The sequence below is a fragment of the Mesoplodon bidens genome, assembly GCF_964165515.1.
Source record: "Mesoplodon bidens genome assembly, chromosome: 7".
Lineage (NCBI taxonomy): Eukaryota > Metazoa > Chordata > Mammalia > Artiodactyla > Ziphiidae > Mesoplodon > Mesoplodon bidens.
Window position 1 is genome coordinate 18,075,484 of NC_138164.1, and position 27,526 is coordinate 18,103,009.

The window sequence follows — 27,526 nt, forward strand, 5'->3', positions numbered from 1 at the left end:
GTTTTTAATCCATTTTGAGTTTATTTTTGTGTATAGTGTTAGGGAGTGTTCTAATTTCATTCTTTTACATGTAACTGTCCAGTTTTTCCAGCGCCACTTATTGAAGAGACTGTCTTTTCTCCATTGTATATCCTTGCCTCCTTTGTCATAGATTAGTTGACCATAGGTGTGTGGGTTTATCTCTGGGTTTTCTATTCTGTTCCATTGGTCTATATTTCTGTTTTTGTGCCAGTACCATATTGTCTTGATTACTGTAGCTTTGTAGCATAGTCTGAAGTCAGGGAGTCTGATTCCTCCAGCTCCGTTTTTTTCCCTCAAGATTGCTTTGGCTATTCAGAGTCTTTTGTCTCCATACAAATTTTAAGATTTTTTTTTGTTCTAGTTCTGTGAAAAATGCCATTGGCAATCTGATAGGGATTGCACTGAGTCTGTAAATTGCTTTGGGGAGTATAGGCATTTTCACAATATTGAGTCTTCCAATCCAAGAACATGGTATATCTCTCCATCTGTTTGTGTCATCTTTGATTTCTTTCATCAGTGTCTTATAGTTTTCTGAGTACAGGTCTTTTACCTCCTTAGGTAGGTGTATTCCTAGGTATTTTATTCTTTTTGTTGCAGTGGTGAATGGGATTGTTTCCTTAATTCCTCTTTCTGATCTTTTGTTGTTTGTGTATAGGAATGCAAGAGACTTCTGTACATTAATTTTGTATCCTGCAACTTTACCAAACTCATTGATTAGCTCTAGTAGTTTTCTGGTGGCATCTTCAGGATTATCTATGTATAGTAACATATCATCTGCAAACAGTGACAGTTTTACTTCTTCTTTTCCAACTTGGATTACTTTTATTTCTTGTTCTTCTCTGATTGCTGTGGCTAGGACTTCCAAAACTATGTTGAGTAATAGCGGTGACAGTGGACATCCTTGTCTTAGAGGAAATGCTTTCAATTTTTCACCATTGACAATGATGTTTGCTGTGGGTTTGTCGTATATGGCTTTTATTATGTTGAGGTAGATTCCCTCTATGCCCACTTTCTGGAGAGTTTTTATCATAAATGGGTGCGGAATTTTGTCAAAAGCTTTTTCTGCATCTATTGAGATGATCACATGATTTTTATTGTTCAGTTTGTTAATATGGTGTATCACATTGATTGATTTGCATATATTGAAGAAGCCTTGCATCCCTGGGATAAATCCCACTTGATCATGGTGTATGATCCTTTTAATGTGTTGGTGGATTCTGTTGCTAGTATTTTGTTGAGGACTTTTGTATCTATATTCGTCAGTGATATTGATCTGTAATTTTCTTTTTTTGAAGTATCTCTGTCTGGTTTTGGTATCAGGGTGATGGTGGCCTCATAGAATGAGTTCGGGAGTGTTCCTTCCTCTGCAATTTTTTGGAAGAGTTTGAGAAGGATGGGTGTTAGAGCTTCTCTAAATGTTTGACAGAATTCACCTGTGAAACCATCTGGTCCTGGGCTTTGGTTTGTTGGAAGACTTTTAATCACAGTTTCAATTTCATTACTTCTGATTGGTCTGTTCATATTTTCTATTTCTTCCTGGTTCAGTCTTGGAAGGTTATACCTTTCCAAGAATTTGTCCATTTCTTCCAGGTTTCCTTTTTATTGATATAGTGTTGCTTGTAGTAGTCTCTTAGGATGCTTTGTATTTCTGCAGTGTCTGCTGTAACTTCTCCTTTTTCATTTCTAATTGTATTGATTTGAGTCCTTTCTCTCTTTTTTCTTGATGAGTCTGGCTAAAGGTTTATCAATTTTGTTTATCTTCTCAAAGAACCAGCTTAGTTTAATTGATCTTTGCTATCGTTTTGTTTCTATTTCATTTATTTTTATGATTTCTTTCCTTCTACTAACTCTGGGTTTTGTTTGTTCTTCTTTCTCTGTTCCTTTATGTGTATGGTTAGATTTTTTTATTTGAGATTTTTCTTGTTTATTGAGGTAGGATTGTATTACTATAAACTTCCCTCTTGGAACTGCTTTTGCTGCATCCCATAGGTTTTGGATTGTTGTGTCTTCATTGTCATTTGCCTCCAGGTGTTTTTTGATTTCCTCTTTGACTTCTTCAGTAATCTTTTGGTTATTTAGTAATGTATTGTTTATCCTCCATGTGTTTGTGTTTTTTACTGTTTTTTTCCCTGTAATTTATTTCTTATCTCATAGTGTTGTGGTCCAAAAAGATGCTTGATATGATTTCAGTTTTCTTAAATTTACCGAGGCTTGATTTGTGACCTAAGATGTGATCTATCCTGGAGAATGTTTTGTGTGCACTTGAGAAGAAATTGTAATATGCTGTTTTTGGATGGAAAGCCCTATAACAAACCTATCCAAAAATGGGCAGAAGACCTAAATAGACATTTCTCCAAAGAAGATATACAGATTGCCAACAAACACGTGAAAGAATGCTCAACATCCCTAATCATTAGAGAAATGCAAATGAAAACTACAATGAGGTATCACCTCACACCTGTCAGAATGGCCATCATCAAAAAATCTACAAACAGTAAATGCTGAAGAGGGTGTGGAGAAAAGGGAACCCTCTTGCACTGTTGGTGGGAATGTAAATTGATGGAGCCATTATGGAGAACTGTATGGAGGTCCCTTAAAAAACTAAAAATAGAATTACCATAATACCCAGTAATCCCACTACTGGGCATATACCCAGAGAAACCATAATTCAAAAAGACACATGCACCCCAATGTTCACTGCAGTGCTATTTACAATAGCCAGGTCATGGAAACAACCTAAATGCCCATCGACAGACGAATGAATAAAGAAGAAGTGGTACATATGTACAATGGAATATTACTCAGCCATAGAAAGGAACAAAATTGGGTCATTTGTAGAGAAGTGGATGGAGCTAGAGACTGTCATACAGAGTGAAGTAAGTCAGAAAGAGAAAAACAAATATCATATATTAAAGCATATATGTGGAACCTAGAAAAATGGTACAGACAAACGAGTTTGCAAGAAGAAACAGACACAGATGTAGAGAACAAACGTATGGACACCAAGTGGGGAAAGTGGGTGTGTGTGTGTATGTGATGAATTGGGAGACTGGGATTGACATATATATATAGCAATATGTATAAAATGGATAACTAATAAGAACCTGCTGTATAAAAAAGTGAATAAAATTAAATTTAAAATAAATAAATAAATTTCAGTTAAATCTATCTGGTCTATTGTGTCATTTAAAGCTTGTGTTTCCTTATTAATTTTCTGTTTGGACGATATATCTTTTGGTGTAAGTGAGGTGTTAAAGTCCCCCGCTATTATTGTGTTACTGTCGATTTCCTCTTTCATAGCTGTTAGTATTTGCCTTATGTATTGAGGTGCTCCTATGTTGGGTGCATATATATTTATAATTGTTATATCTTCTTCTTGGATTGATCCCTTGATCATTATGTAGTGTCCTTCCCTGTCTCTTGTAACATTCTTTATTTTAAAGTCTATTTTATGTGATAGGAGTATTGCTACTCCAGCTTTCTTTTGATTTCCAATTGCATGGAATATCCTTTTCCATCCCCTCACTTTCAGTCTGTATGTGTCCCTTGGTCTGAAATGGGTCTCTTGTAGACAGCATATACATGGATCTTGTTTTTGTATCCATTCAGTGCGCCTATGTCTTTTGGTTGGAGCATTTAATCCTTTCACATTTAAGGTAATTATTGATATGTATGCTCCTATTACCATTTTCTTAATTGTTTGGGCTCTGTTTTTGTAGCTCTTTTTCTTCTCTTGTGTTTCCCACTTAGAGAAGTTCCTTTAGCATTTGCTGTAGAGCTGGTTTGATGGTGCTGAATCCTCTTAGCTTTTGCTTGTCTGTAAAGGTTTGATTTCTCCATCAAATCTGAATGAGATCTTTGGCAGCTAGAGTAATCTTGGTTGTAGGTTCTTCGCTTTCATCACTTTAAATGTATCGTGCCACTCCCTTCTGGCTTGTAGAGTTTCTGCTGAGAAATCAGCTGTTAACCTTACGGGAGTTCCCTGGTATGTTATTCGTCATTATTCCCTTGCTGCTTTTAATAATTTTTCTTTATCTTAAATTTTTGTCAATTTGATTACTATGTGTCTAGGCGTGTTTCTCCTTGGCTTTATCCTGCCTGGGACTCTCTGTGCTTTCTGGACTTGGGTGGCTATTTCCTTTCCCCTGTTAGTGATGTTTTTGACTATAATCTCTTCAAATATTTTCTCAGGTAATTTCCCTCTCTCCTCCTTCTGGGACCCCTATAATGCGAATGTTGGTGCGTTTAGTTTTGTCCCAGAGGTTTCTTGGGCTGTCTTCATTTCTTTTCATTCTTTTTTCTTTATTCTGTTTGGCGGCAGTGAATTCCACCATTCTGTCTTCCAGGTCTCTTATACGTTTTTCTGCCTCAGTTATTCTGCTATTGATTCCTTCTAGTGTATTTTTCATTTCAGTTATTGTATTGCTCAACTCTGTTTGTTTGTTCTCCTTTTTTGTTTGTTTGTTTTTGTTTTTATTTTTGGCCGTGCTGGGTTTGTTTTTGTTTTTATTTTTGGCCGTGCTGGGTCTTCATTCTGTGTGAGGGCTTTCTCTAGTTGCAGCAAGCGGTGCGCGGGCTTCTCATTGTCGTGGCTTCTCTTGTTGCAGAGCACGGGCTCTAGGTGTGCAGGCTTCAGGTGTTGTGGCACACGGGCTCTAGAATGCAGGCTTAGTAGTTGTGGCTCATGGGCTTAGTTGCTCCACGGCATGTGGGATCTTCCCAGGCCAGGGATCGAACCCATGTCCCCTGCATTGGCAGGTGGATTCCCAACCACTGCTCCACCAGGGAAGCCCTGTTTATTTGTTCTTTAATTCTTCTGGGTCTTTGTTAAACATTTCTTGCATCTTCTCGATCCTTGCCTCCATTCTTTTTCCAAGGTCCTGGATCATCTTCACTATCATTATTCTGAATTCTTTTTCTGGAAGGTTGCCTATCTCCAATCCATTTTGTTGTTTTCGTGGGGTTTTATCTTGTTCCTTATCTGGTAATAGTCGTCTGACTTTTCATTTTGTCTATCTTTCTGTGAATGTCGTTTTCATTCCACAGGCTCCAGGACTGTAGTTCTTCTTCCTTCTGCTGTCTGCCTCTGGTGGATGAGGTGATCTAAGCGGCTTGTGCAAGCTTCCTGATGGGAGTGACTGGTGGTGGGTAGAGCTGGGTGTTGCTCTGGTGGGCAGAGCTCAGTAAAACTTTAATCTGCTTGTCTGTTGATGGGTGGGGCTGAGTTCCCTCCCTGTTGGCTGTTTGGCCCGAGGCAACCCAGCACTGGAGCCTAGAGGCTCTTTGGTGGGCTAATGGTGGACTGCAGGAGGGCTCAGGCCAAGGAGTACTTCCCAGAACTTCTGCTGCCCGTGTCCTTGTCCCTGTGGTGAGCCACTGCCACCCGCCCCGCCTCTGCAGGAGACCCTCCAACACTAGCAGGTAGGTCTGGTTCAGTCTCCTATGGGGTCACTGCTCCTTCCCCCTGGGTCATGATGTGCACAGTACTTTGTGTGTGCCGTAAAGAGTGAAGTCTCTGTTTCCCCCAGTCCTGTTGAAATCCTGCAATCAAATCCCGCTAGGCTTCAAAGTCTGATTCTCTGGCAATTCCTCCTCCCGTTGCCGGAACCCCAGGTTGGGAAGCCTGACGTAAGGCTCAGAACCTTCACTCCAGTGGATGGACTTCTGTGGTATAAGTGTTCTCCAGTTTGTGAGTCACCCACCCAGCAGTTATGGGATTTGATTTTATTGTGATTGCGCCCCTCCTACCATCTCATTGTGGCTTCTCCTTTGTCTTTGGATGTGGGGTATCTTTTCTGGTGAGTTCCAGTGTCTTCCTGTCGATGATTGTCCAGCAGTTAGTTGTGATTCTGGCGCTCTCGCAAGAGGGAGTGAGCGCATGTCCTTCTACTGCACCATCTTGAACCAGTCTCCCATAATCTTTTTCTGAGAGTGGGCACTGCAAATTGTGGAAGCCTCAGGCCCCACCAAACCCAGATGTTCCCCAGAAGTACAAAGAATTTAGTAACAGGGTATTCCCTTATTCAACAAGTACTCATCAAAAGCCTTCTATGTGCCGGGCACCATGCCAGGCCACTGGGGTGTGGGGGTGAACACTCTCCCAGGTGCCTGGTGGGCTCTGTACTCAGGTGCATGGTACAGACCTCTGAAAGCACCATGCCAGCAAGGTGTACTTTTTAGTGGCAAAGTCCAGTAAGAATCTTGCAAAACCTAACCCTGCTCATCCACTTGCCCATGCTCAGCTCAACTTAAGAAAACATCCAGGGACCTAGGAAAAGCATGAACCAAGCCAGAGAAGCCCCACTCTGGTCCCTGAGAGGCAAGGGACAGGAGTGCTGGGAGCACTCTGGAGTCCTCCCCAGGCCTTCTGGGACAGAGTAACAATTTGTTCCCCACCTCAACCACCGCCCAACTTCCAAGCTAAGAAACTCGGAGCTGTGAGAGAGAAGGCCAACCAAGATGGAGGGAGACAACGTCTAATGAAGACACAAGAAGGAAGACACGAAATGCACAGGAGCATTGAGAAAAGGCCCAGGCCAACACAGATGCAAAGACAGGGACGAAGAGATGGAGTGACATGAAAGGAGACTGGGGAAAAAATGGAAGCGAGGAGAAATGCAGAGCTGAAAAATAAACACCTGCCACCAGAGAGAGCTCAGAAGACAGCGCCGAGAAGAACAGCCAGCAGAGAGAGCCATCACTACATGGTCTGGAGGCAGCTGGTCTATCGGGCACAGCCCTGGACACTGCGACCCGGGCACAGCCTGGGTAGAGAGCAAGGGCACGAGGGCTGAGGAGAGAAGAGGGCAAGGGAGGACCACCTAGGAATCCTGGCAGGGTGCACATCCGGGAAGGTGAGAAGACCCCGGATATAAGAAAATGTCATCACCTTCGGGTGGATCCCACACCAACATCCTACCCTGCAACCTTGTTAGCCGTCCATCCTCAGACAAAAATAAGGGCCAGCAAAGCAGCCCAGAATGTAGAAGGTCGGTGGGAGCGAGAGAGAGGGAAAGAGAGAACAGGAGAACAGATAGACAGACGGGATGTCCCAGCATCCATCTCTCAAGGGCCATTCATTTCCTGACAGGAACGTCATTATCTTGCTCGACAGAATCCTATGGTACAAAAGGGAGTATGGGGGGGAGAAGCCACCCTATTTTGGGATAGAAAAATCAGAGAGAGAGAAACAGAGGGAGAAAGAAGGTTATTACATAATTTCCACTTTCTTCCCTCCACCCTTAATGTTCTATCTGACAGGCTCCTCTCTTAGGGGGGAAAAATGACAAATCCAATCCAAAATTCAACAGCCTGTGCTCTGTTCGGAGAGCACACAGTGTACTGTACAGCCCATAAAACTCCAAACAGCCTCCAGACACTGCCGCAATCGTCCTCCATCAAAACACTTTGTCTTGCATACAAAAATAAGATACAGCGCTGAACGGAATACAAAATCAGCCCATTACAGTACAGGGAGACTGCTACTTAGCAACGAGGGGGCTCTAAAGCCTCGATGCTCTACAGGAAGCAAAATCTGTCGAGCCTGTTGGGCAAATGATAAACATTAGCAGTATTAAAAAACACAAAAGCCATGTAAATGGATAGACATAATGTGGAAATGAATTTATAGAATAAATTGGGAGGGGGGACTCAAGCCTAGGGGGAGAGGCTGGGCTCCAGAGGGGTAGATGCACGAGCTTCCCAAACCCCTGCTAAGGCACCATATGGAGGGAGAGACATGTGGATTTGAACCCCCTTTTCACACAAGGGCTCTAGGTGAAGGGGTGGGAGAGAAGTGGTGAAAACACTGTTTAATACAGTGATCTGCGATGAACTTTCCAAACTTTCTCTGTGCAGCTGGCCCCACATGACATCTTCAGGGCCGGGGGACCCAGGCACACACCTCCAGCAGGACTGCGGTGGGGAGATGGGTGGGCTTTATCTGCCCCGGGGCCAGCATCGCACCCAATGCCGTCACAGGACCTGTCACTTGCTGTAAACAACATCCTTGACCAAAAAAAAAAAAAAAAACCAACCCAGAAAACAAAACCAAAAACACCCCATCTGGGCTGGAAACACCAGTATATTTCATCAGGTAAAGGGGAAAAATACCCTGGCTGTGAATCAGCAGCGGGGTTTCGGTTCTCCGCCAAAACGGGAGCTAAAAGGCAAAGCCATATTCTTCTGGTCTCCTTTTAGGCTTGAGGCAGAAAGGGAGAAGGGGCGGGGGTGGAGGAGAGCGGGGAATGGGGAGGAGAGGGGGAAGAAATGTATTTTTCATCAGCCAGTATATAATTTATAAACAGCACTAAACAGTTTTTGTTTTCTTTCTCGTCTCTCCCGTGTACGGGCTTGGACAGCAGTCAAGGCTGCGTTAATTTCTGCTTTGGGTACAGTGTGTTCTTGGAGGCACATCTGCAAGCGATCATAAACTCTCTGGAATGCTGGCAGAACATCCAGACCTGCCGGCAGGCCGGTGACGACACCACTCTGGGAAAAAGTTCGGGAAGCAGGCCAGGTTCAGAGCAGGGAGGGAGAGAGGGGAGCGTGCTGGAGAGAGAGCCGGGGAACGTAGCTTCTCTTCCCTCTTCCTGTGCCCCCATCACCCAAGAGGACCAAGGGGAAGGCAGGCTCTGAGCCACTCACATGCCATCTTAACCCAAACCCTCCATCGTGCCCAGCTCTGCAGGCATGCTGAGTGAGGCTGAGGTCCTGAGAAGTTTCTTCTTGGTTATCTCCTGGTTTTACCCTGATGGCAGAAAGCCAACCAGAAGAAGGGAGTGAGCAGAGAGGGAGCAAATGGACCCCGGGTTCCAAGCTGCCTGGATAACCCGTCTCTTGCTTTTAGCAGATGCCTGATCTGAGAAGAGAGAGGGGAGTGAGAGGAAGAAGCTGCAAGGTCAGGAGAAGCCATCTTTGCATCCTGAGATTCCTCTCCATCATCGTCACGGGGACCAGCTCATCTCCCCGCCTCGCAGTCACAGGGCATAGTCCAGTTACCTCGTTCCCCCACATGTTCTCTGTCTTTGGGAGGAAGGACCCTGAACCTCAAAGCTTAGTGTTCCCAAAAGAAAAAACAAGGGGGACAAGTACAACCCACAGATCTCTGACATCTCGTGAAAGTTTGTTTCTTCCATCTGATCAGGGGACAGCATGAGAGAACCAATCTGGTTTCTGACCCCAACCCCTCCTGCCCTCTTCCCCGCCAGACGGTGACCTGGCCCCAGATGATATGCCCTGGCACACCATGCTGCTGCTGGAATCAGGAGATCTGTCAGCCAAAGACCATGTTCCTTCCTGGTGGCTCTGACTGTGGCAAGGAGTCTGGTATCGGGGCGTTTCTCAGTAGCCAAGGCTCACAGTGCCTGGAGAAGGGTGAGGAGGAGTGAGCATGCAGGATGGGACCCCCCAAAGAAAGGCTGTGTGCCCCTAACCACTGCAAGAGGCACAGGCCACTCCCCCCTCCAGCCCCGCCCTAGGACTGACTGCCAGTCACGCCCCAGGACTGACTGCCAGTCACGCCATTTCCCCAAGAGTCTTATGCACCCTATACTCCAGCCTAGTGTGCATCAAGAAGCCCAACAGTCCTTTCTATTCCAGAGGAATGAAAGTGTCCTTTCCTTATCCAATCTTTCAGCGCTTTTGAGTGCCCTAGGTAAAATGCAAATCATTTTGCTACTGGAAGACCTTGCAATCTTGCCCGGCTCCTCCCTTCTAAACCCTGCCCCCTCCCCCCACGCCCAGCCTACAGGCCCAGCTACACGGCACATCACCCCAGGCGGCGTGGGCTGCCCTCACCAGGTGCTCTCAGAAATCCATTCTACCACCTTCTCCCAGGAACCCCCTTCCTCCTTGAACTCCTCCTAGAACTCTTTCTTGGCACTCAGCACACACCACCTTCTTTTATCCTAACTTTACAGTCAAACATCTCTCCTACTAGACATAAGCGCCCGGAGGGTAGGGGGTGCTGCCTGTTCTCCAGTGTTAAGTACACAGAGCCTGATGCATCTGCTGGCTCCAAAAATGAATGACAGTCCCAGAACAGAAGCAGGCCGCAGAAATATGCAAGCCTCTAAATAGCATGCGGCCAAGGCAAAAATAGGGGCAAGCAGTTCTGGGTGTGCTCAGTTATAATCCACCAGCACATTAGGCCAAGCTGTGGGAAATACTACCTAATGGGAAACGTTACCCGAGCAAATCGCAGGACCAACTCGAGTCATCGCCCGAGTCTGTGGTTTCTGCATGGACGTCCAGAGCTAGGATGCTCTCTTGAGTAAGAACAAGGAGTGACAAAGAGACAGAGGGTCACAGATGCTCCCACAAGGGATGGGCAGGAGACTTCAGAGTGATCCGGGGATGCAGAGGGGCTGGGATTCTTCCCCGGCTCCCTGCACTATCCTCCACCCAAGATTCATGCTCCAGAAGGGGCAGCTTGGCAAAGTGTTCTAGTGGTCACTTTTCTCACCCCAAATCTCTTTCTCAAAGCTCAGACCTCCTGATCCCCAAAGCACCTCTGAGAATGCAGGGTCTGGCCAGATCAATCTCATTACTGAGTGAGTTAGGTTATTGTTCCTTAATTTAAACTTATTGTTATCATCAGGTATGTCTCATAAACATTTGTTTAGTTAACGCATTCAAATCGAAATCAAAACTTCAATTAAGCTGAACATTCCGCTACTACCATTTAGGGTCTTAAAAAAAGAAAAAAGAGAGAGAAAGAGAATTGTCTCTAAGAAGGGCCTCCTACAGGGCAAACTTCTAATTAAACAAATTGTCAATTTCAACACAATGAAAACTGATTTAAGAGTATAAATTTGGTATTCCAGTCACTGAAAATAAGACCTCACAGTGTCGATCTTATACAGGTTGATTTCCTTGGATAGGGAAACATGGAAGACAGGAGGAAGACAATTCGAGAAAGAGGAAAGCTGGGGCAGGGGGAGAGTGCGCCAGAGCGTTTTATCCTTTGAGAAATAATATCTCCGCAGAATTCACTGAGGCCTGTCCTCAAGCATCAGAGAAACTCCTTTCCTCCTCCTTCACCCCACCCCTACCAGATGAGAAAAAAAAAATTAATCGTGTATGATGACAAACTTGGCTCAGCACTCACTGTACACACTGTACCCACAAGGCTGGCACCCAGCCAGGCCTGGCCCAGCGCCAGAACTACAATAACAAACACAGGCCACGCTCGCCAAGAAGGGGGTAGGGTGGCAAGCGCGCGGAGCCCGTGCAGCTCTGCGGAGAAGGAGAGACAGCGGGAGTGAGCCTCTCCTGGGCAGGGACAACCTTTAGGGGAAGCCAGGGGCTCCCTGACCCCAACCCAGAGCCCAGACTCCCTTCACCACGGCCTGACCCCTTTTTAAAACACAGTCCCCAGGGCTGTGGAGCAACTCTTGTTCCGTGATGCTCTGCACTGCTGCTCCAACCCCTGGTGACCTTGTGTAAGGTGGGTCTGCACTACAGACCCTCAGGGGCCATCCTGGCTGTTGGCTCCCTGCATGGAGCCTTCAAAACAGAGCAGCAAGAAAATCTCATGTCATCTAATCAAACGGCTCCTCTAAGACCTCACAAAGGTCTGTTATCGTGCAACTGGGGGAGGAACTGGAACAGGTAAAACCCAACTTCTGCTACTGGAATCCTGGAGAGGACCTGGCACCACCGGCCCAGCCCTCTGACCCCACCTCCCTGACATGGTCAGGTCTCTCTAGAGGCCTCAGGGCCTTTGCTGTTTAACAGGGGGGCAAACAATTCGGGATCTAGCCTCATGAAGCCCTTGTTGCTGCTTTATTTTCAAGCCTTCCTGGCACAGGGGGGGAGAGATATATAGGACCAGAGAAAGAAAAAACAGAGCACAGAAATATCAAGAGTTGAAGCAGGCTATGAGCTATCTGCAAGGGTGAATTAAGGCCCTGCTGTGACCCATCATACCTCCCCCATCACCGAATCCTCTTTTATAAGGGCAGTGGCAAGTGAATTTCAGAGGGACAAATCATTTGCACGGACTTCAGGGACAGACAGGAAAAGTTAAGAAAATAGGCCCCAGCTCCCAAAGCTGCCAGGGTACCCATACAAGACTGTGGGACCTTGAACTAGCATCTCGGTCATGGGGTGGTGCAAAGTCACTCATCTTGTCAGAAGCGGGGGCACTGCACCCCCTGAATGTGCGTAAGCAGCTCCTCCTCTCTCTGCCACCCCACCGGCCCTACCAACACTGCTGAAGTGTTGGGCTTCACGACGGAGACCTCAGCTAACTCACACTCAGCCAATGGGCTCCTGGATGCCCTCCAGTGAACCCCTGGGACACAGTCTAAACACTTCCTATTGCAGAAGAGACCCGGTGGGAGACTGGACTTTCCTTGAGTCGCCCGGCTTCCCAGGCTGCAGTCATCCATTCAACCAATATCTATAGACTCCAATAACGTGCCAGGTAATGTGCTGCACATAATGGGGACAGACCCTGTCCCCAAGTAGCTTATTCCAGTCTATTAGGGGAACAGAGGGAAAGGGAAGTTACATTTGCTGAGAGCCTATCGTGTGTCGGGCAGAGTGCAAAGCATCTAACGGGAGCCTTCCGTTTGGAAGCTCAGAGGGTTGACATTTTTTGCCCAAGGTCACATGGTCAGGAGGTAGATGCCCAAATTCCTAACCCTGATTCCCAAGCAGGAGGAGATAAAGCAATTCCATTAATAACGATAATACAGAGAAGAAAGATTGGGTCCAAAGACAACTTTGGATAAAAAAATATGGACCCCAGGAGAAGGCTCAATTGCTTCTGGCTGGAGGTGAGGAACAGCTGAGGATGGCATCATGGAGGGGACCCTGGAAGATCTGGGAAGACTGGGGATGGGCTATTCCACGCAGAGGGAAGGGGGTGAACAAAGCCACAGAGCTTGGAAGGCAAGCTGTGCTGGTCCACACACAGAGCACACCGACAAGCACACGAGTCTGGCTAGTACACTAGACTCAAGGAAACAGTAAGGAGAAAGGGTGCTTACCAGGCTGAGTTACCGAGAGGGTGAGGAAGCTTTAACCGCAAGCTGTACTACCCACGTGGAAGTGTCCAACGGCACGTAGTCAGAGACCACACAGGGGGCTGGAGCAGGGAGCCAATGAAATGGAAGACACACACTCTGCTCTGGGGGAGGGTGGCTGACCTGTGGGCAGACAGCTCACGAAACCCCCCCCCAACTAAACCCTGAACAACCTGCAAAGGTGAAGGGGGAGCAAAAAGATTGGAGGTGCAAGTTATAAAACTAAAAAGAGTGCACGGGTACCAAGCAGGTGCCAAGCGCAGGAGCGCCTGGGCCCAGGACTCCGGGCCAACGTGGGGCAGGTGGGGGATGAGGATGGCTCTGAGGGGCCAGGTGTTGGGGAGGGGAGGCCCCACGGGGAGGAGAAAGGGAACACAAAGACACGGGGTACAGCGAGAAAGACAGTGGCCCGGTGCGGCCCAAGTTTGGATCTGGAAGAGGGAAGACTGGGAAGTGAGGAGGCGTTAGGGCACTGGGCGAAGGGCAGTGAAGGCCAGGGAGAGCAACAGCACCCCATGCAGCGCAGAGGCACAGGGGCTCTGCAGTGAGGCGGTGGCGAGCGGAAGCATTTACAAAGCTACCGAATGGCACTTCCATGACCAAGGCGATGGAAGCAGCGAGACTGTCCTCAACAGGAGTACGGTGATGGGAACGCTCCCGAACGACAACTTCAGAACTGGGGAAAGGGAGGGAGGTGGAAGCAGAAGCAGCCACCGTATGGTAAGGAGTATACTATAGACGCCTTCGTCATATATTCTGTTACCTAACTGATGTGAGTTAGCAACACCTGCCCTTTACAGATACAGAAACTGGGGGAGCAGAAGACAGACCTGCCCGAGGTGACACAGATGGAGACGGGCCCAACCCCAAAGCAGGCTCGTTTCACAAACACTCGAACCACCAACCGCCTGGAGGGCCACTTGCTGGAGGCAAAATGGGAAAGGAAGAGCAGACACTGACCACGGACTAGACGGGAGACAGCAAGACCGAGTAAGGAGACAGCCCTCTCTTCTCCCCCAGAACGTGACTCCAAGGTGGAAAGGCAAGAGAATTAGAGGGAAAAGAACACTGGCCCCAGCAAGGAAGTGCGGTGGCCTCTGCAACTGAACCCAGGCGACGGCTTGGCCTCGAAGCAGCAGCCCTGGACCTGCTGTAACCTTCCCTCCACCGAGAACGCCTGGGCATGCTGCATGTCAGTGCTTTTCCCCTCTCCACGCCTCATGGGACAGAGAAGCTTTGCTCAAACACGAGCAAAAATACCAGCAGCCGCCGAGTCGACCCCACTAGAATTGGATAAAATTAACTTGCAAAAGACAGCACGCTGTAACTAGCTTTGTGTTCCAACCTTTCTATATCTATTTAATTAAAGGCTCCTGTATAATTAGTGAACCCAATAGTCAGATTCATTAGACAGAGAGAACCTAATTCCACAACTGTTCTGCTAATGAAACCGCAGTCTACTTTGGAAGGTGGATCACACAGGGCACTGGGTACCAACGAAGCCCCAGGAAGCCCAGGAGAGCAGGAGGATGGGTTCATCCAGACGGTCACATGGTCAGGATGGACTTTTTGCTCCAGGAGCCTGGAGGGAGCATCCACAGGATGAGGTGGACCAAGGCCCGGCTGGCAGTGGGGATATCCATGCTCTGAGTGGGGGTGAAAGGGGGCAGGAGGTGGGTGCCCATGCTCCAACAGGCCAGTCAGGGCATCCTCGCCTACCTGAATGAGCCAGTAAGTGCATTCTCAGTCGCAAACTATCCAGGAACCGCTTTCCGCAGAGCTCACACCCGTACGTCTTCATCCCACTGTGCAGCTTCCTGTAGGGGAAAGGAAAAGACAGGTTGCTGCTGCTCTGGCTGGACAGAAAGCAGGCCCACCCCTACCTGGGGGCTTTGCAGCCATGCCTGTGGCAGGTGAGCAGGAGGAAGGGAGATGGAGGGCAGGGGAGCTGGAGATGGGCACTGACGGAGACACATCCCTGGATCCATGACAGCCGGAAGCCCCCTTTCCCGTGGAAGGCTGCCAAGGAAGCATCTACTCCCAGTCTTGTCCAAGGGCTAGAAGAATAGGGCACTTCCTACTTCTTCATCCACTGGCACATAGACCAAGAAGAAAAATCAGATTCAATTGTGGAGAGAGGAAAGAGGAAGCACCAGGCCAGTTAGACAGACATAATCCTCACAAACTAGCACAAACCATACGTGGAGGCAGAGGTGCCTCTGCTTACTTCACTCGCAGCACGGCCCTCACTGTGCTGCACTGTGCATATACCTGGCTCCCCCAAGAGACCACTGACCCGGGAGGGCTGCCCCGTACCCCTTCTCTCTCACAGCCCAGCACCCACACAGTGACTGGCACATCGCAGCTTATTAGTGAGCTGATGCCTTCGTGGACAAAAGATGCTCCTCTCTCGGGGCATCCAGAGGTTCTCAAAACTGCAGTCACTCTCCAACACACAAAACCTTCCCCAAAGGCCCAGCTGTTAAAGTGTTTTCCCTCTACGTCTGGCCAGAGGATGAGCCCTGGCAGAATGAAAGGTTTGAAGAAACCAGGTAACATCACTCTGTAAACAGAAGGTGGTAGTCGTCGGTTTCGGCTTTCCAAAGAACTTCCATGTACGTTATCTCATTTATTCTGTGAGGTGAACCTGGCACCCATGACCACCCCAGGAAGACAGAGGCCCTGGTAACCCCTGGTCACAGGCCCAGACTGCAACCCTCTTCCGACCCCAACTCCCAGCCTGGGGCCTTTCCCACCAGACCCCGCCACTCAGTCAGGAGCCAGCAAAAGAGCTGGTCAGAGGCAGGGAAGCAGGCGGCTAGTGGGGAGGTGCTGGGAGAGTCTGGGTCGCGGGCTGGCCAGGGGGCCCATCTGACCCAGAACTCTGCCTTTCCTCCCACCCACGCTCCTGTTCTCAGGCCTGTCCATGCCTCTGCCAGATACAGGATCCACCCCACCCTGTCTCTGCGCCTTGCCTGCCGCCTCCCCAGGGGCCTCAGCCCTGAGGAAGGGGACAGGCAGTGGCAGCCAGAGGCAGGAGCTGAGGGCGATAGGGCCGGCAGGTGGGCACCCTTATAGCCAGCAGCCCAGTGCAGTCAGGATGTTGATGTGTTAAAACCACAGTCAAAGGCTGGAGGGCTGCCGGTACTGATATTAGATGAGTGCAGGTGGGGAAGGGGAGGATTATACACTCAAGCCAGTGGTGCCCGGATCTGCTGTCCAGATCACAGAACTAAACCAAGCCACCCACTGCCAGCACCTTCCAAATCCCACAGGAACCCAGAGGTGCGTCAATGCCCTGTGGGCCCCGGGATGGGGATGGGTGCCAGTCTAGTGGCTTGAAGACAGCATATGGGATCCACCGTGTGCAGCTTCTGACAGTAAGCAGGCCCAGTCCCCTTCACAGAACTCTTTCTCAATCCCAGTCGTGTTTGCTTGCTTTCCCTTTACCCCTTTGCCAAAGACAACAAATGATTTCTCAATCACAAGTGCACACACACACCCTCATCCATGATACTGTCGTGCACCCCACCCCCATGTTATCTGATCCCCGGCCAAGGCTGATCCATCCCAATTGAGAAATAGTAACGGTACGGAACATTTTCACTGAACATTCTCAACCCTAAACATATTTCACAATGCTGGGCACTGGGACATGTCCTAATAGCATTCTGGGCAAAGCATGGTTTAAAATATGTACCCAGGCATGTTTGTGTGGTGTGTGCACGCATGCATGTGCACACACTGTAGCTGAGTACGCCCGTCACTTGCCTGGGAATGACAAAGGTTTGCTTTCCTAAGAGCTGTTCCATGGAGCAGCAAAAGCTCTATTCACAAGTGGTTCCACAGGTGACCCTCGTACACAAGTTCATGGTCAGGTCAGGTGGATGGCAGCATGTGGGTTCCAGTCTTATTTACCTCCATCTTTTTCTTCACTAATGCTTTTTTTATATATATATATATTTATTTATTTACTTGGCTGCGCTGGGTCTTCGCTGCAGCACATGGGATCTTTGCTGCAGCACGCAGGAGCTTTCAGTTGCGGCACGCAGGATCTAGTTCCCTGACCAGGGATCAAACCTGGGCCCTCTGCATTGGGAGCGTGGAGTCTTAACCACTGGACCCCCAGGAAAGTCCCTTCACTAATGCTTTCTTAGCTTCCAGGGGTGCCCACCTCTGGGGTGGCTGTCAGGAGGAAGACGAGGACAAACACCCACTCAGATTTGTTTTCCCAAAGGACACTGGAGTGGCCAGGCTTCAGGTTTCAGCAGTCACCACCAGGATAAGCATCCTCACCCTGGCTCTTGGACTCCCATCTCTTCCCCCTGCAGGTTTCAGATCAAGTCTTTCATCGTGATGAACACTTTCTGGGTAACCCTACTGTTGTTTTGTTTGGTTTGGTTTGGTGCAAACGGATGTGCCTGGCAACTGGTGTCAGTGGCTTTCTTGACCAACTGGATTGGCGTGGTGTGTAAGGTGATGCACTCTTGCCCTCTACTACAGAGGGAGCAGGATTCGGGGAAGGATGCCAGTTGAGCAGCCAGAAGACCTGGATTTTTGTCCTCACTTGGCCATTAACTTGCTCTGTGACCTTAGACAAATCATGCTATCACGATCTGTCTGCATTTTTTCACCTGTAAAGTGATGGGTGATATCTAAGGTTCTGGTTTCTCATGGTGTCAAAACTTTATTATTCCAAAGTCTTACCCATGTCCTTTTACCCAGCCTCCAAGGAATTCCTCTGAGGGGCACTATTATCTCTCTGAGCCACGTTCCACTGTGTGATGTCTCACGACACCAGGGCAGTCAGGCTAGGACAGCCCAAGCAAAAAACTGACACCCATTCTCAGATATCTACTCATTTTAAAACCTTCTAATCCAGATGACCTGAGTTCCCTCCTTTACTCACCTATGATCTTTCAGTGAAAGAAACTTCCAGAGCTCATGACCAGCCTTTCTTTGGAACCATTCTGCTGCTATGCATCTTGCAGCCTTCAGAGACATGGGTGTCCTCTCCTGCCCAATCCTTGGGGTAAGGAGACTGCCTTGCACCTGACCCACTAACTCAGTGCCCTGCATGGGTTCCCAGAGGCAAGCATGGCATCCAAGTGATCCCACATGTAGTTTGAGGACAAAGTCCTGCCTCACTGGCAGATGGACCAGGGCAAAGCACACCAAGTTCAGAAGAGAAAAAGGGAACACCTCACAGGCCTGGAGCTCAACTGAGCCCAGTGCCGGTTCACCCATCCCTGTCATTATTGTTCAGACACCAAGGGATGGATGTGAAGAGGTAGAGACTTCTAAGTCAAAGCAAAGGGAAATGGCAGAGAAGAATCTGAGCGCATTCAAGGACCACCAACAGACTTTCTATGGCACGGGCTGTGGAATGGCCCACGTGGAAGCAGAATCGCAACTGGTTTCCAGAGTGAAAGTACAAACTGCAGGAACTCAGGGTCTGTCACCCTGGACCCCACCCCTTACCACCTCTGCTGCCACACTATGCCGCTGCAACCCGTTCTGATGAAAATGGAAATTCCGTCCGCCTCCTTCTTCCTTACCACACACACTCATATTTTCCCAGGCCGGCCCTGCCTTTTCACAAGGTCAAACTACTCACGGTCATCTGAGGTCATCGGCCTCCACGATAACACAGGAAAGGAGAAGAGCTGGGGACACCTTTGCACCTTTCTACATGCGCTGCCTTGGTTTTCACACTCTCTTCTCTGAGAAGCAATAGTGTTGAACACTGTTTTGAAAGTAACCCAGTTCTAGATGGCCCAGGCAACTCCATGCTGGACTCAGAGGAACGTCCATTCCCCATAGGCTTCAGGGCCCCACCACCCACTCTTGGGGAGCAGGCTCAGGTGCTCCCCAACTACGACCACACCTGGCCCACTGGGTAAACTCATCCTGAAGGTAACACGTTCTCAATTTTGTCCAAAAAGACAAAGAAAACATTAACCTCTAATGGGTTTCTAGCTATTGTCTCAAGAGAACTGAATCATGCTGGGAAATCAGAGTTCAGCAGATACGAACCTTTTAACAAGGAACTGGAGGGAAGGACACATTCCTTCTCACTGATTCTCAACCACACAACTCCCACTAGTAAAACCAAGCTAGCAAGCTACACACTCATTCAAACCACTTTCGTGCTGCTGTGAGGCTGAAAGTTCATAAAAATTCATCTGCTTCAGACTGTAACTATACAGTAGCAGAAGCCGTGTTTATCTCTCCTTTTATTTATAGGGCCTAGTTTAGAAGCGACTGCTCCATGCTGCTAAAGAAATTCCTCGATCTGAGGTGGGGTCCAGGCATCCCCCTCTCATCTGAACACTAGGCCAAGCACAAGAGTTTCATGGGCAGCCTCCAACCTCATCCTGTGCCCCCGAAGTCCACACAAGGAAGGCCAATGGCAACCTCATAGCCGCATAAAGCCCGAGCTTCAGACCGACCTCACCCTCGGGATACGTCTTCGTCTCCCCAGCCCGCAAGAAGACAACAGCAGAAAAAGTGGCAGCAGGGAGAGACTCACGCCAGGCTCCATCCTCCCCACCCTCAGCCTGCAGGCACAGCTGACTACAACAGCTGTTCCCGAAGGGGTGCCCTCTGTACTACACCCTGCAGGAGAAGCTAGGCCTTCCTGTAACCCACACAGCCAAAGACTAAGGGGAGAAGTCCAGAAGGGCCAGCAGCGCTGTTTGTCTGAGAGAGAGGGGTTCAAGGCCCAGCACCACCAATGTTCCATGTCTTCCCAAGTTCTCTGCCTGGAGACAAATGGCAGTGAGAACACACCAATAGGTACGAAAGTCTAGAGAGGGAATTCTGTTCCAATAACCCAAGGGCTGCCCGTCTTCGCTGGGCCCCTGGGGAGATGGAAGTGCCTGCCCTATGAGTTTTGCTGAGCACACCACACCAGCCCTGAAAACTAGGATCTGTTATGAGGGAAAGTGAGTGGAAGGAACTACCCACTTCTGCATGAGGAAAGATGCGGTGGGGAAGCCATCCTGTAAGGAAGGGCCTTTATGAGATAATGTGTTCTTTGTTCTCACCCTGAGTGACTCTATCCCCTGCCCCCACCAACACTCCAGCTCCAGCAGCTCTGAAGGTCCTTCCAACTCACCTCCTCTACTTGGTCTGAGCTGCCCCACATGCAGACGTCACCCCAATGCTTGATGTTTTGCTTTCTGATCCCGTGACAATCAACTTGACTTATACAGTGCTTCTAGGGGTACTCAGGACAAGGACAAGACAGGAGAGTCTGTGAGTCAGCTCCCAACGATGGTCTAAATGATCCTACTTTCTCAAAAGCCTGCTGCTCCATGGGAATCAGTACTCTCCGAGGCCCTCTACTTACCATGGGAACACAGCCCCGTGCAAACCTCTCGCCCCACTCTTGATCAGGACCTGCCCGCTGGCCCTGACATGCTACTGTGTCTCCCCAAGTGGGCACTGTATGAGGAGGATCCCTTCACAGGCTCTGACAATGCTCTGTCTTCAAAGCAGTCAATAACCCTTAAACCCAGTGGTAAGAGAACCTCACCTGGCCTCGCTCACCTCTCTGAGTCGAAACGGAACTGACAGAGGAAAAAGCCTATGTACTTCAGCAACGGGCCCACTCTTCTTCCCCAGACCATTAAGTTCACAATGTACCTTCAATGTCCACTTACCTTCAATTCGAATAACAAGAGCAAGGCCAAATAGTCAATGCCATTCTGGGCTTGAATTTTAAGAGGAAGAGACGAATGAAATGCCATTAGGTTACCAGGGATTTACCCCCAAAAGCAACTTCCAGGGAGACTGAAGGGTGCTTCCATTCATGGTCTAGCCTCCTGTACTTTCTCCACATGCCTTTCTGTGGCGAAGGAATCCTCTGAACACAGCCTGTTCCACTAGAGGCCTCCACCCTAAGCCAGAGCAGGTCATCCACAGGACATCTGGGATGCTCAGGGAATGTTCCCTACCTTCTAAGGGTGACATGGTACCTTCTCAAGGAGCATCTCTTAATGCCACCAACGGTGAGTGACATATATCAGTCCCCGTGGGTCAACAATCACACCCAGTACCATTCTCCTTATGTACTTACTTGGAGTACCAAGTTCCTGATTCTGGACTAAGCCCTTTATAAGTTCTTCAAAACTATAAGTTCCTAGAGGACAGGAACCAAGTCTCCATTTCCACCTCCCAATCCCTCAGCACAGATGCAGGCAGCCAGAGCAGACCCATGAGAGGCTACCGCTAGTGAAGCAGCCACCAAGCACCCCAAGACAAAGGGATACTTGACTGAAATCCAGTCCTGAGACTGCCTGGATTCAGAGAGAAGGTCTGGTACCCCCAGGGAGAAAAAGAAAATAATAGTTCTAATATTGGCTAGGAAATGGGTCATGTTCATTTTCTCAAGGCATAAATAAGGGAAATTATCCTTTTACCCACTTTTTTAAAATGTTGAGATTGGACAGTCATTTGACAAGCTGCGAATGCTTAGCTGATACTACCGCAAATTACCTTCTAGCAATACAGTTCATTGCTCTCTGACTAGTCAATATTAATAAACATTACCGAATGCTTTTACAACACAATTTATTTTTTAATACAGTTCTTTATGTATGTCATAAAGTAAATATACCAATAAAAGGCAAGGATTTCAAACAACAGATTAAAAAAGGCAACCAAGAACCAACAGAGTGCTAGATAACACCTTCCTTGCTGCTGAATGGGGGGCAGGCCTGCACCGAGTGTCCCTCTGCTGGGAATCCAGGCCTGTGGGCCATGGAAGATGGTGGCCATTTGGTTGTTTCAGAGCCTTTTAAAGGGAGGAGAGAGAATACCAAAGGAGGCATGTTTTCTCAAGAATGTAGATGAGAAGTGTGGTATACTGACTGACCGAAACACTAGACTAGTGGTGGGGGGCTCAGTGTTCACCCCAGCTCTGCCAGGAACCATCCAGATGACCTTGATCAAACCACTTACCCTCTCTATATTTCACCCTGCAGCTTTGCAACAATGCAAGAATTGAGTTAGATGGTTTCCTTGGTCCTTTCCAATCATGTTTATGACACCGAAAGGCTGTGGGGTTGACAGGGGCCTGTGCTAGCCAGACTATACCCTCCTTCGTGAAGAATCCATGCCAGATCCATCCCCTCAGCCTCTGTTATTGAGCCCAGAACACAGGAGGGGACTCAGTGCATCTTTGTTGAATGAGTGAACAAACAAACATGAAAGGGGATTCAAGGAGAGAAAATGTAGAGACTGAAAACTCCCCCACTGCCTCTACACACACACACACACACACACACACATACACCCTCCCCCCCACACACCCCAGTACAAGAACAGCTGTCCCTACAGATGGCCAACAAGCACATGGAAAGATGCTCAGCATCACTAATTATTAGAGAAATGCAAATCAAACCTACAGTGAGGTACTACCTCACACTGGTTAGAATGACCACCATTAAAAAGTCTACAAATAACAGATGCTGGAGAGGGTGTGGAGAAAAGGGAACCCTCCTACACTGTTAGTGGGAACGTAAATTGGTGCAGCCATTATGGAACAATATGCAGGTTCCTCAGAAAACTAAAAATAGAATTACCTTATGATCCAGCAATCCCACTCCTGGGCATATATCCAGAGAAAACCATAATTTGAAAAGATACATGCACCCCAATGTTTATAGCAGCACTATTCACAATAGCCAAGATATGAAAACAACCTAAATGTTGTTTAGGGAAGATGTGTGGGGCTTCCCTGGTGGTGCAGTGGTTGAGAGTCCGCCTGCCAGTGCAGGGGACACGGGATCGTGCCCCGGTCCGGGAAGATCCCACATGCCACGGAGCGGCTGGGCCCGTGAGCCATGGCTGCTGAGCCTGCGCGTCCGGAGCCTGTGCTCCGCAACGGGAGAGGCCACAGCAGTAAGAGGCCCGCATACCACAAAAAAAAAAAAAAAAAAAGAAGGGGTGTGTGTGTGTGTGTGTGTGTGTGTATGTATACACACACACACACTCAATGGTATACTACTCAGACATAAAAAAGAATGAAATAATGCCATTTGCAGCAACATGGATGGACTTAGAGATCATCATACTAAGTGAAGTAAGTCAGAAGGAGAAAAACAAATACCACATGATATCACTTACATGTGGAATCTAAAATATGACACAAATGAACTTATCTACAAAACAGAAACAGATTTACAGACATAGAGAACAGACTTGTGGTTGCCAAGGGCAAGGGGGGTTGGGGGGGTAAGGATTGGGAGTTTGGGATTAGCGGATGCAAACTATTATATGTAGAATGGATAAACAACAAGGACCTACTGTATAGCACAGGGAACTATATGCAATAGCCTGTGATACATCATAATGGAAAAGAATATGAAAATGAATGTATATATATGTATAACTGAGTCACTTTGCTGTATGGGAGAAATTAACACAACATTGTAAATCAACTATACTTCGATAAAATAAATTTTAAAAAAAAGAACAGTTGTCCCTATTGTCCACAAGAGAAGACTTCCTTGCGGTTCTTAGAAAGAAAGCGGTGCTGTCTGCCTTGGCCTGGGATGGAGGCCAACCTGGAGCTGACTGAAGGGTGGTAGGAGCTGTCCTGAGCCTTGAAAATATGAGGAAAAACAATAGCATTCCGTGGCCATAACCACACCAAGTACAGTGCTTTCAGATAAGGCTGCCCGAGAGTGTGAAAATACAACGTCAAAAATGACAAAGGGCCATGCTAATCTCCCCACAGCAACTGCTCAGAGAAGGATCTCCGTGGCTGCCCAGTACCAGGAGGCCTGGGCTTCGGGCTCTCATGTCACCGGCCTTTTGTTTTAAAATACCCAGTTCTCCTAAGTCATTTATTTGAAATATCTCTAACAACAAATTTCACCAAGAACAAAAGTTTTTCATTTGTGCACCAGGCTATAGGATGATCTTATCACACACAATCTCATACTGTCTCTTTCAACAAGGTCTTAGCGTGCTTATCTGCGAAGTTCCTGGTAGCCAAATATGATTGAAATGTTCTATTTATGCTCACTGGATTAAGGAGATGTTGCAAAACTGCACAAAAACCTGGCAGATGTAAGCAAGGTATTACAGCCTGGGCAGTTAAGATCTGAGGGAAAGGGATCAATACACACTTTTGTAGTTTCTTTCTTCTTCTTTTTTTTTTATTTTTATTTTTTAAAGAAACCAGAAAAGTTGTGCTTTTAGAAAAGGGAAGAGGAAAAGGAGTAAAATGCCTTAAGATTTATAGCTTCTCACAAACAGGGCACCATGATGCATGCTTGATGATGTCAGCCCGAGGGAAACAAAAATAAATCCAAAATATTCTCTCCAGATCCTAAAAGGCCCTATAAGGGAACTGAACTATGGTTACAGAGGAACAGCATTTTTGCTTTCTCTCTCTCTCCCATGTGAGGCTTTTAACCAGCACAGATAGCCAATTTCTGGGAAAACCCTTTCAAAAATCTACAGATTCCTCCTTAATCTTCCTGTTTTGCCTGGGTGTGGGCAGGAAACATCGTCTCCTAGTTATCTAGGCACATTTTGACATGTTCTCACTTTAGCCAGGCAGCCAAAATGCTACCTTCAAATCCCACAGACCAGCCTTGGATCCTCAGAGACTACTGAAAATAACTGCGGTTTATTAAGGACCTAAGAAGAAAGCTCCTGTGGAATTAAACCCTCCTGAAAATCTTCTTAATGTATATTGCCTCGTTCTTTCTGCTTTAGCACACTGAAAATTGAACTACTTTTCTATGAGGATTCTGAGCTTTAGAGCCATCACTCTGAATATCAGTTATGAACACAAGATAAGAGAATACACAGATGAACCTGTAAGGACATCCAATCACATTGTGAAAGTCACTGTCATTTTATTAAAGGAAAAAGGCAAAACCCCACCAGATGAACCAAGTCACTTCTTTGTTGGTTCTTTTTTTCTTCTAGAAAAATGCAAAAAAAAAAAAAATCTAGTCAATGAAGTTTTTATAATAATAAGGCTAATGCATTGATATAGCACATCTGACTCTGAAAGGGTTTGCTGAGGATCATCTCAACTGCCTCATGTCTGGGGAAGAAGGGAGTACAGTCCCCGTTCTGTAGATGAGGCTGAGTGACTTACCTTGCCGTGAAGAAGGCGGAAGTCTCCAGACTTCTCAGCTCCAGATCCACATTCACACTTGCCCACCTGAAAGAACACCCACCCCACCCATAACATCCCCTCACTGCCTCCCCATAAAGGCACTGGAAAACAACCAGCAAGAGAGGAGACACTGAGAGCACACCCAGGATTCACAGGACCCGAATCAGAAAGAAGCAGGAACAGAGGAGCGACTAAGAACACAGGTGAGCCCAATGACGGCACCCAGAGCCCACGGCAGGCTGGGTCTCAAAGGATCTTCATCACCTCCTACCGGGATGACCGCAGGGAAGGCACACAGCCTCACCCCCTACTGCTGTTTAGTATCTGTTAAGCACCTACTGTGTGCCCGGTTCTGGGAAAGTAAGACTACACTTGAGCTGCAGTCCATCTGGGTAGGTCCTACATCAGCATTATTCTCCATCATTATACTCTATTGATTTCCTTTATAGCACATTTCCTTACCACAATTGACAGGTATATATTGGGTTTTTGCTACTATCTCCACCAGACGTTAAGCTACATGAAGGCAGAAGGCATCTGCTGTAGCGTCAGAGTCTGGTACAGTGCCTGGTACAGAGTAGGCATTCAAAACATTTTCTAAAATAACAGCTTTATTGAGATTATCTACATACCATAAAATTCACCCTTTTAGAGTGTACCTTTTGATGGTTTTTAGTGTATTCACAGAGGTGTGCAACCATCACCATTATCTAATTCCAGAACATTTCCATCACCCCAGAAAGAAACCCCCTACCTATTCGCAGTCATTCCCCATTCTCCTATCCCCCAGTCTCTGGCAACCATTAATCTACCTTCTCAATGCATTTGCCTCTTCTGACATTCATGAAATGGAATCATACAAGAAGACTTTTGTGTCTGGCTTCTTTCACTCAGCATAATGTTTTCAAGGTTCATCCACGTTGCAGCACGTATCAGTACTTCATTCCTTTTTATTCCATTGTACGTATATATACCACATCTAATTTATCCATTCATCCGTCAATGGACTTTTGGTTGCTTCCACCTTTTGAAGCATTATTATGCTTTGGCTATGAACACGTATGTACAAGTTTTATCTGTGGACATCTGCTTTCAATTCTCCTGGGTATATACATAGGAGTAGAATTGCTGGTACCCCTATGTGTAACCTTTTGAGGACCCACCAGACTCTTTTCCAAGGCAGCTGAACCATTTTACATTCCCATCAACAATGTATGAGGTTTCTGATTTCTCAGTACATTTTTGGGCTAAATGAATAAATGAAGATTCCTTCTGCTCTAAAAGCCTGCAGAGAAGGGGATAAATTTCCAAGGCTCCTGTGGTAAGCTAGCATCTTCATCTGCAGACATGACATGCCCCACTCGTGTTTAACAGAAACCCCAAAGAAGGCTATTTATATTTCGTTCATTCTAGAGAGAGAGAATCGAATAAAAAATGAAGACAAGGAAAATAAAACCTCAGACAGCTATAAGTGGGTTCTACCTTCGCAAATGATTTCAACCCCCATGTCCAGACTCAATAATTTAATAACACACATGCCTTAAACAAATTTAGTTGAAAAAATATGAGCAGGATCCCAGCTCAACCGCAGCTGACTTTGATTTGGTCAGCAGTGAGAGAAGCTTTATTTGACAGCCCTGCTTGTCTATGACGGGAAGTTTGAAAATACACTTAATAATACTTAAAATCAACACACACAAACAAAACTATCCCAGGCAAACCCTAGGAGAGGGACCCACGGAGCTGAGAGCCCAGGCGAGCCAAGATCAAGTCTGGCCTCTCTTCCTGAGCTTGTTCGAGGGGGCGGGGTGTCCCAAAGCTGGGGGAAGAAGCTTTGCGAAGAGCTCCTCAAACTTCCTTTTCTCCCCTTTTCTTTCTCTGTAAAAGAAGGCAGCGTATTCTTTCTGCACAGCCTCCTTGCAAAGAACAAACAAACAAAGGCTAGGACAGAGCATGGCCCCTTGCAAGCTGCAGGTAATTAAAACGGCCTGTAAATGCCCCAGCAGAAAGCACTTCAAAGAGACAGTAATTCCAGCAATGGCCAGTCAAGGCTGTGTGGTGTAAAAATTATGAGTTTTCCCAACGGGGAGCTTTGTGTGAAAAGGACAGGGGTTGGTGGCAAAGGGAGGGTGAGCCACACAGAGGAGGCTTACTTACAATGGTGTCCACGCCGGGTGTGTGCCGGACTGCGTGTGGGGGGTGTGCGTGTGTGTGTCACACACGCGGGCAAGAGAAAGAAAGGCGGACGGTGTGCACGTGTGTGAGAGTACACATTTATCAACGCCGAGATGCTCCAAGCGTGTGGGCATGGAGATAAAAGGAG

At 47.4% G+C, this 27,526-nt stretch overlaps 1 protein-coding gene across 7 annotated transcripts in view; it reads right to left on the bottom strand.

Annotated features, from left to right (window-relative positions):
• The window catches only part of ZBTB16 (zinc finger and BTB domain containing 16), a 194,182-nt gene that overhangs the window by 84,431 nt on the left and 82,225 nt on the right, over positions 1-27,526 (bottom strand). For all 7 annotated transcript variants that reach the window (XM_081240187.1, XM_081240186.1, XM_081240184.1 and 4 more), the window contains exon 3: positions 14,775-14,872. In XM_081240187.1, coding sequence (XP_081096313.1) covers positions 14,775-14,872 — 98 coding nt within the window. The remainder of the gene's footprint in view (positions 1-14,774; positions 14,873-27,526) is intronic.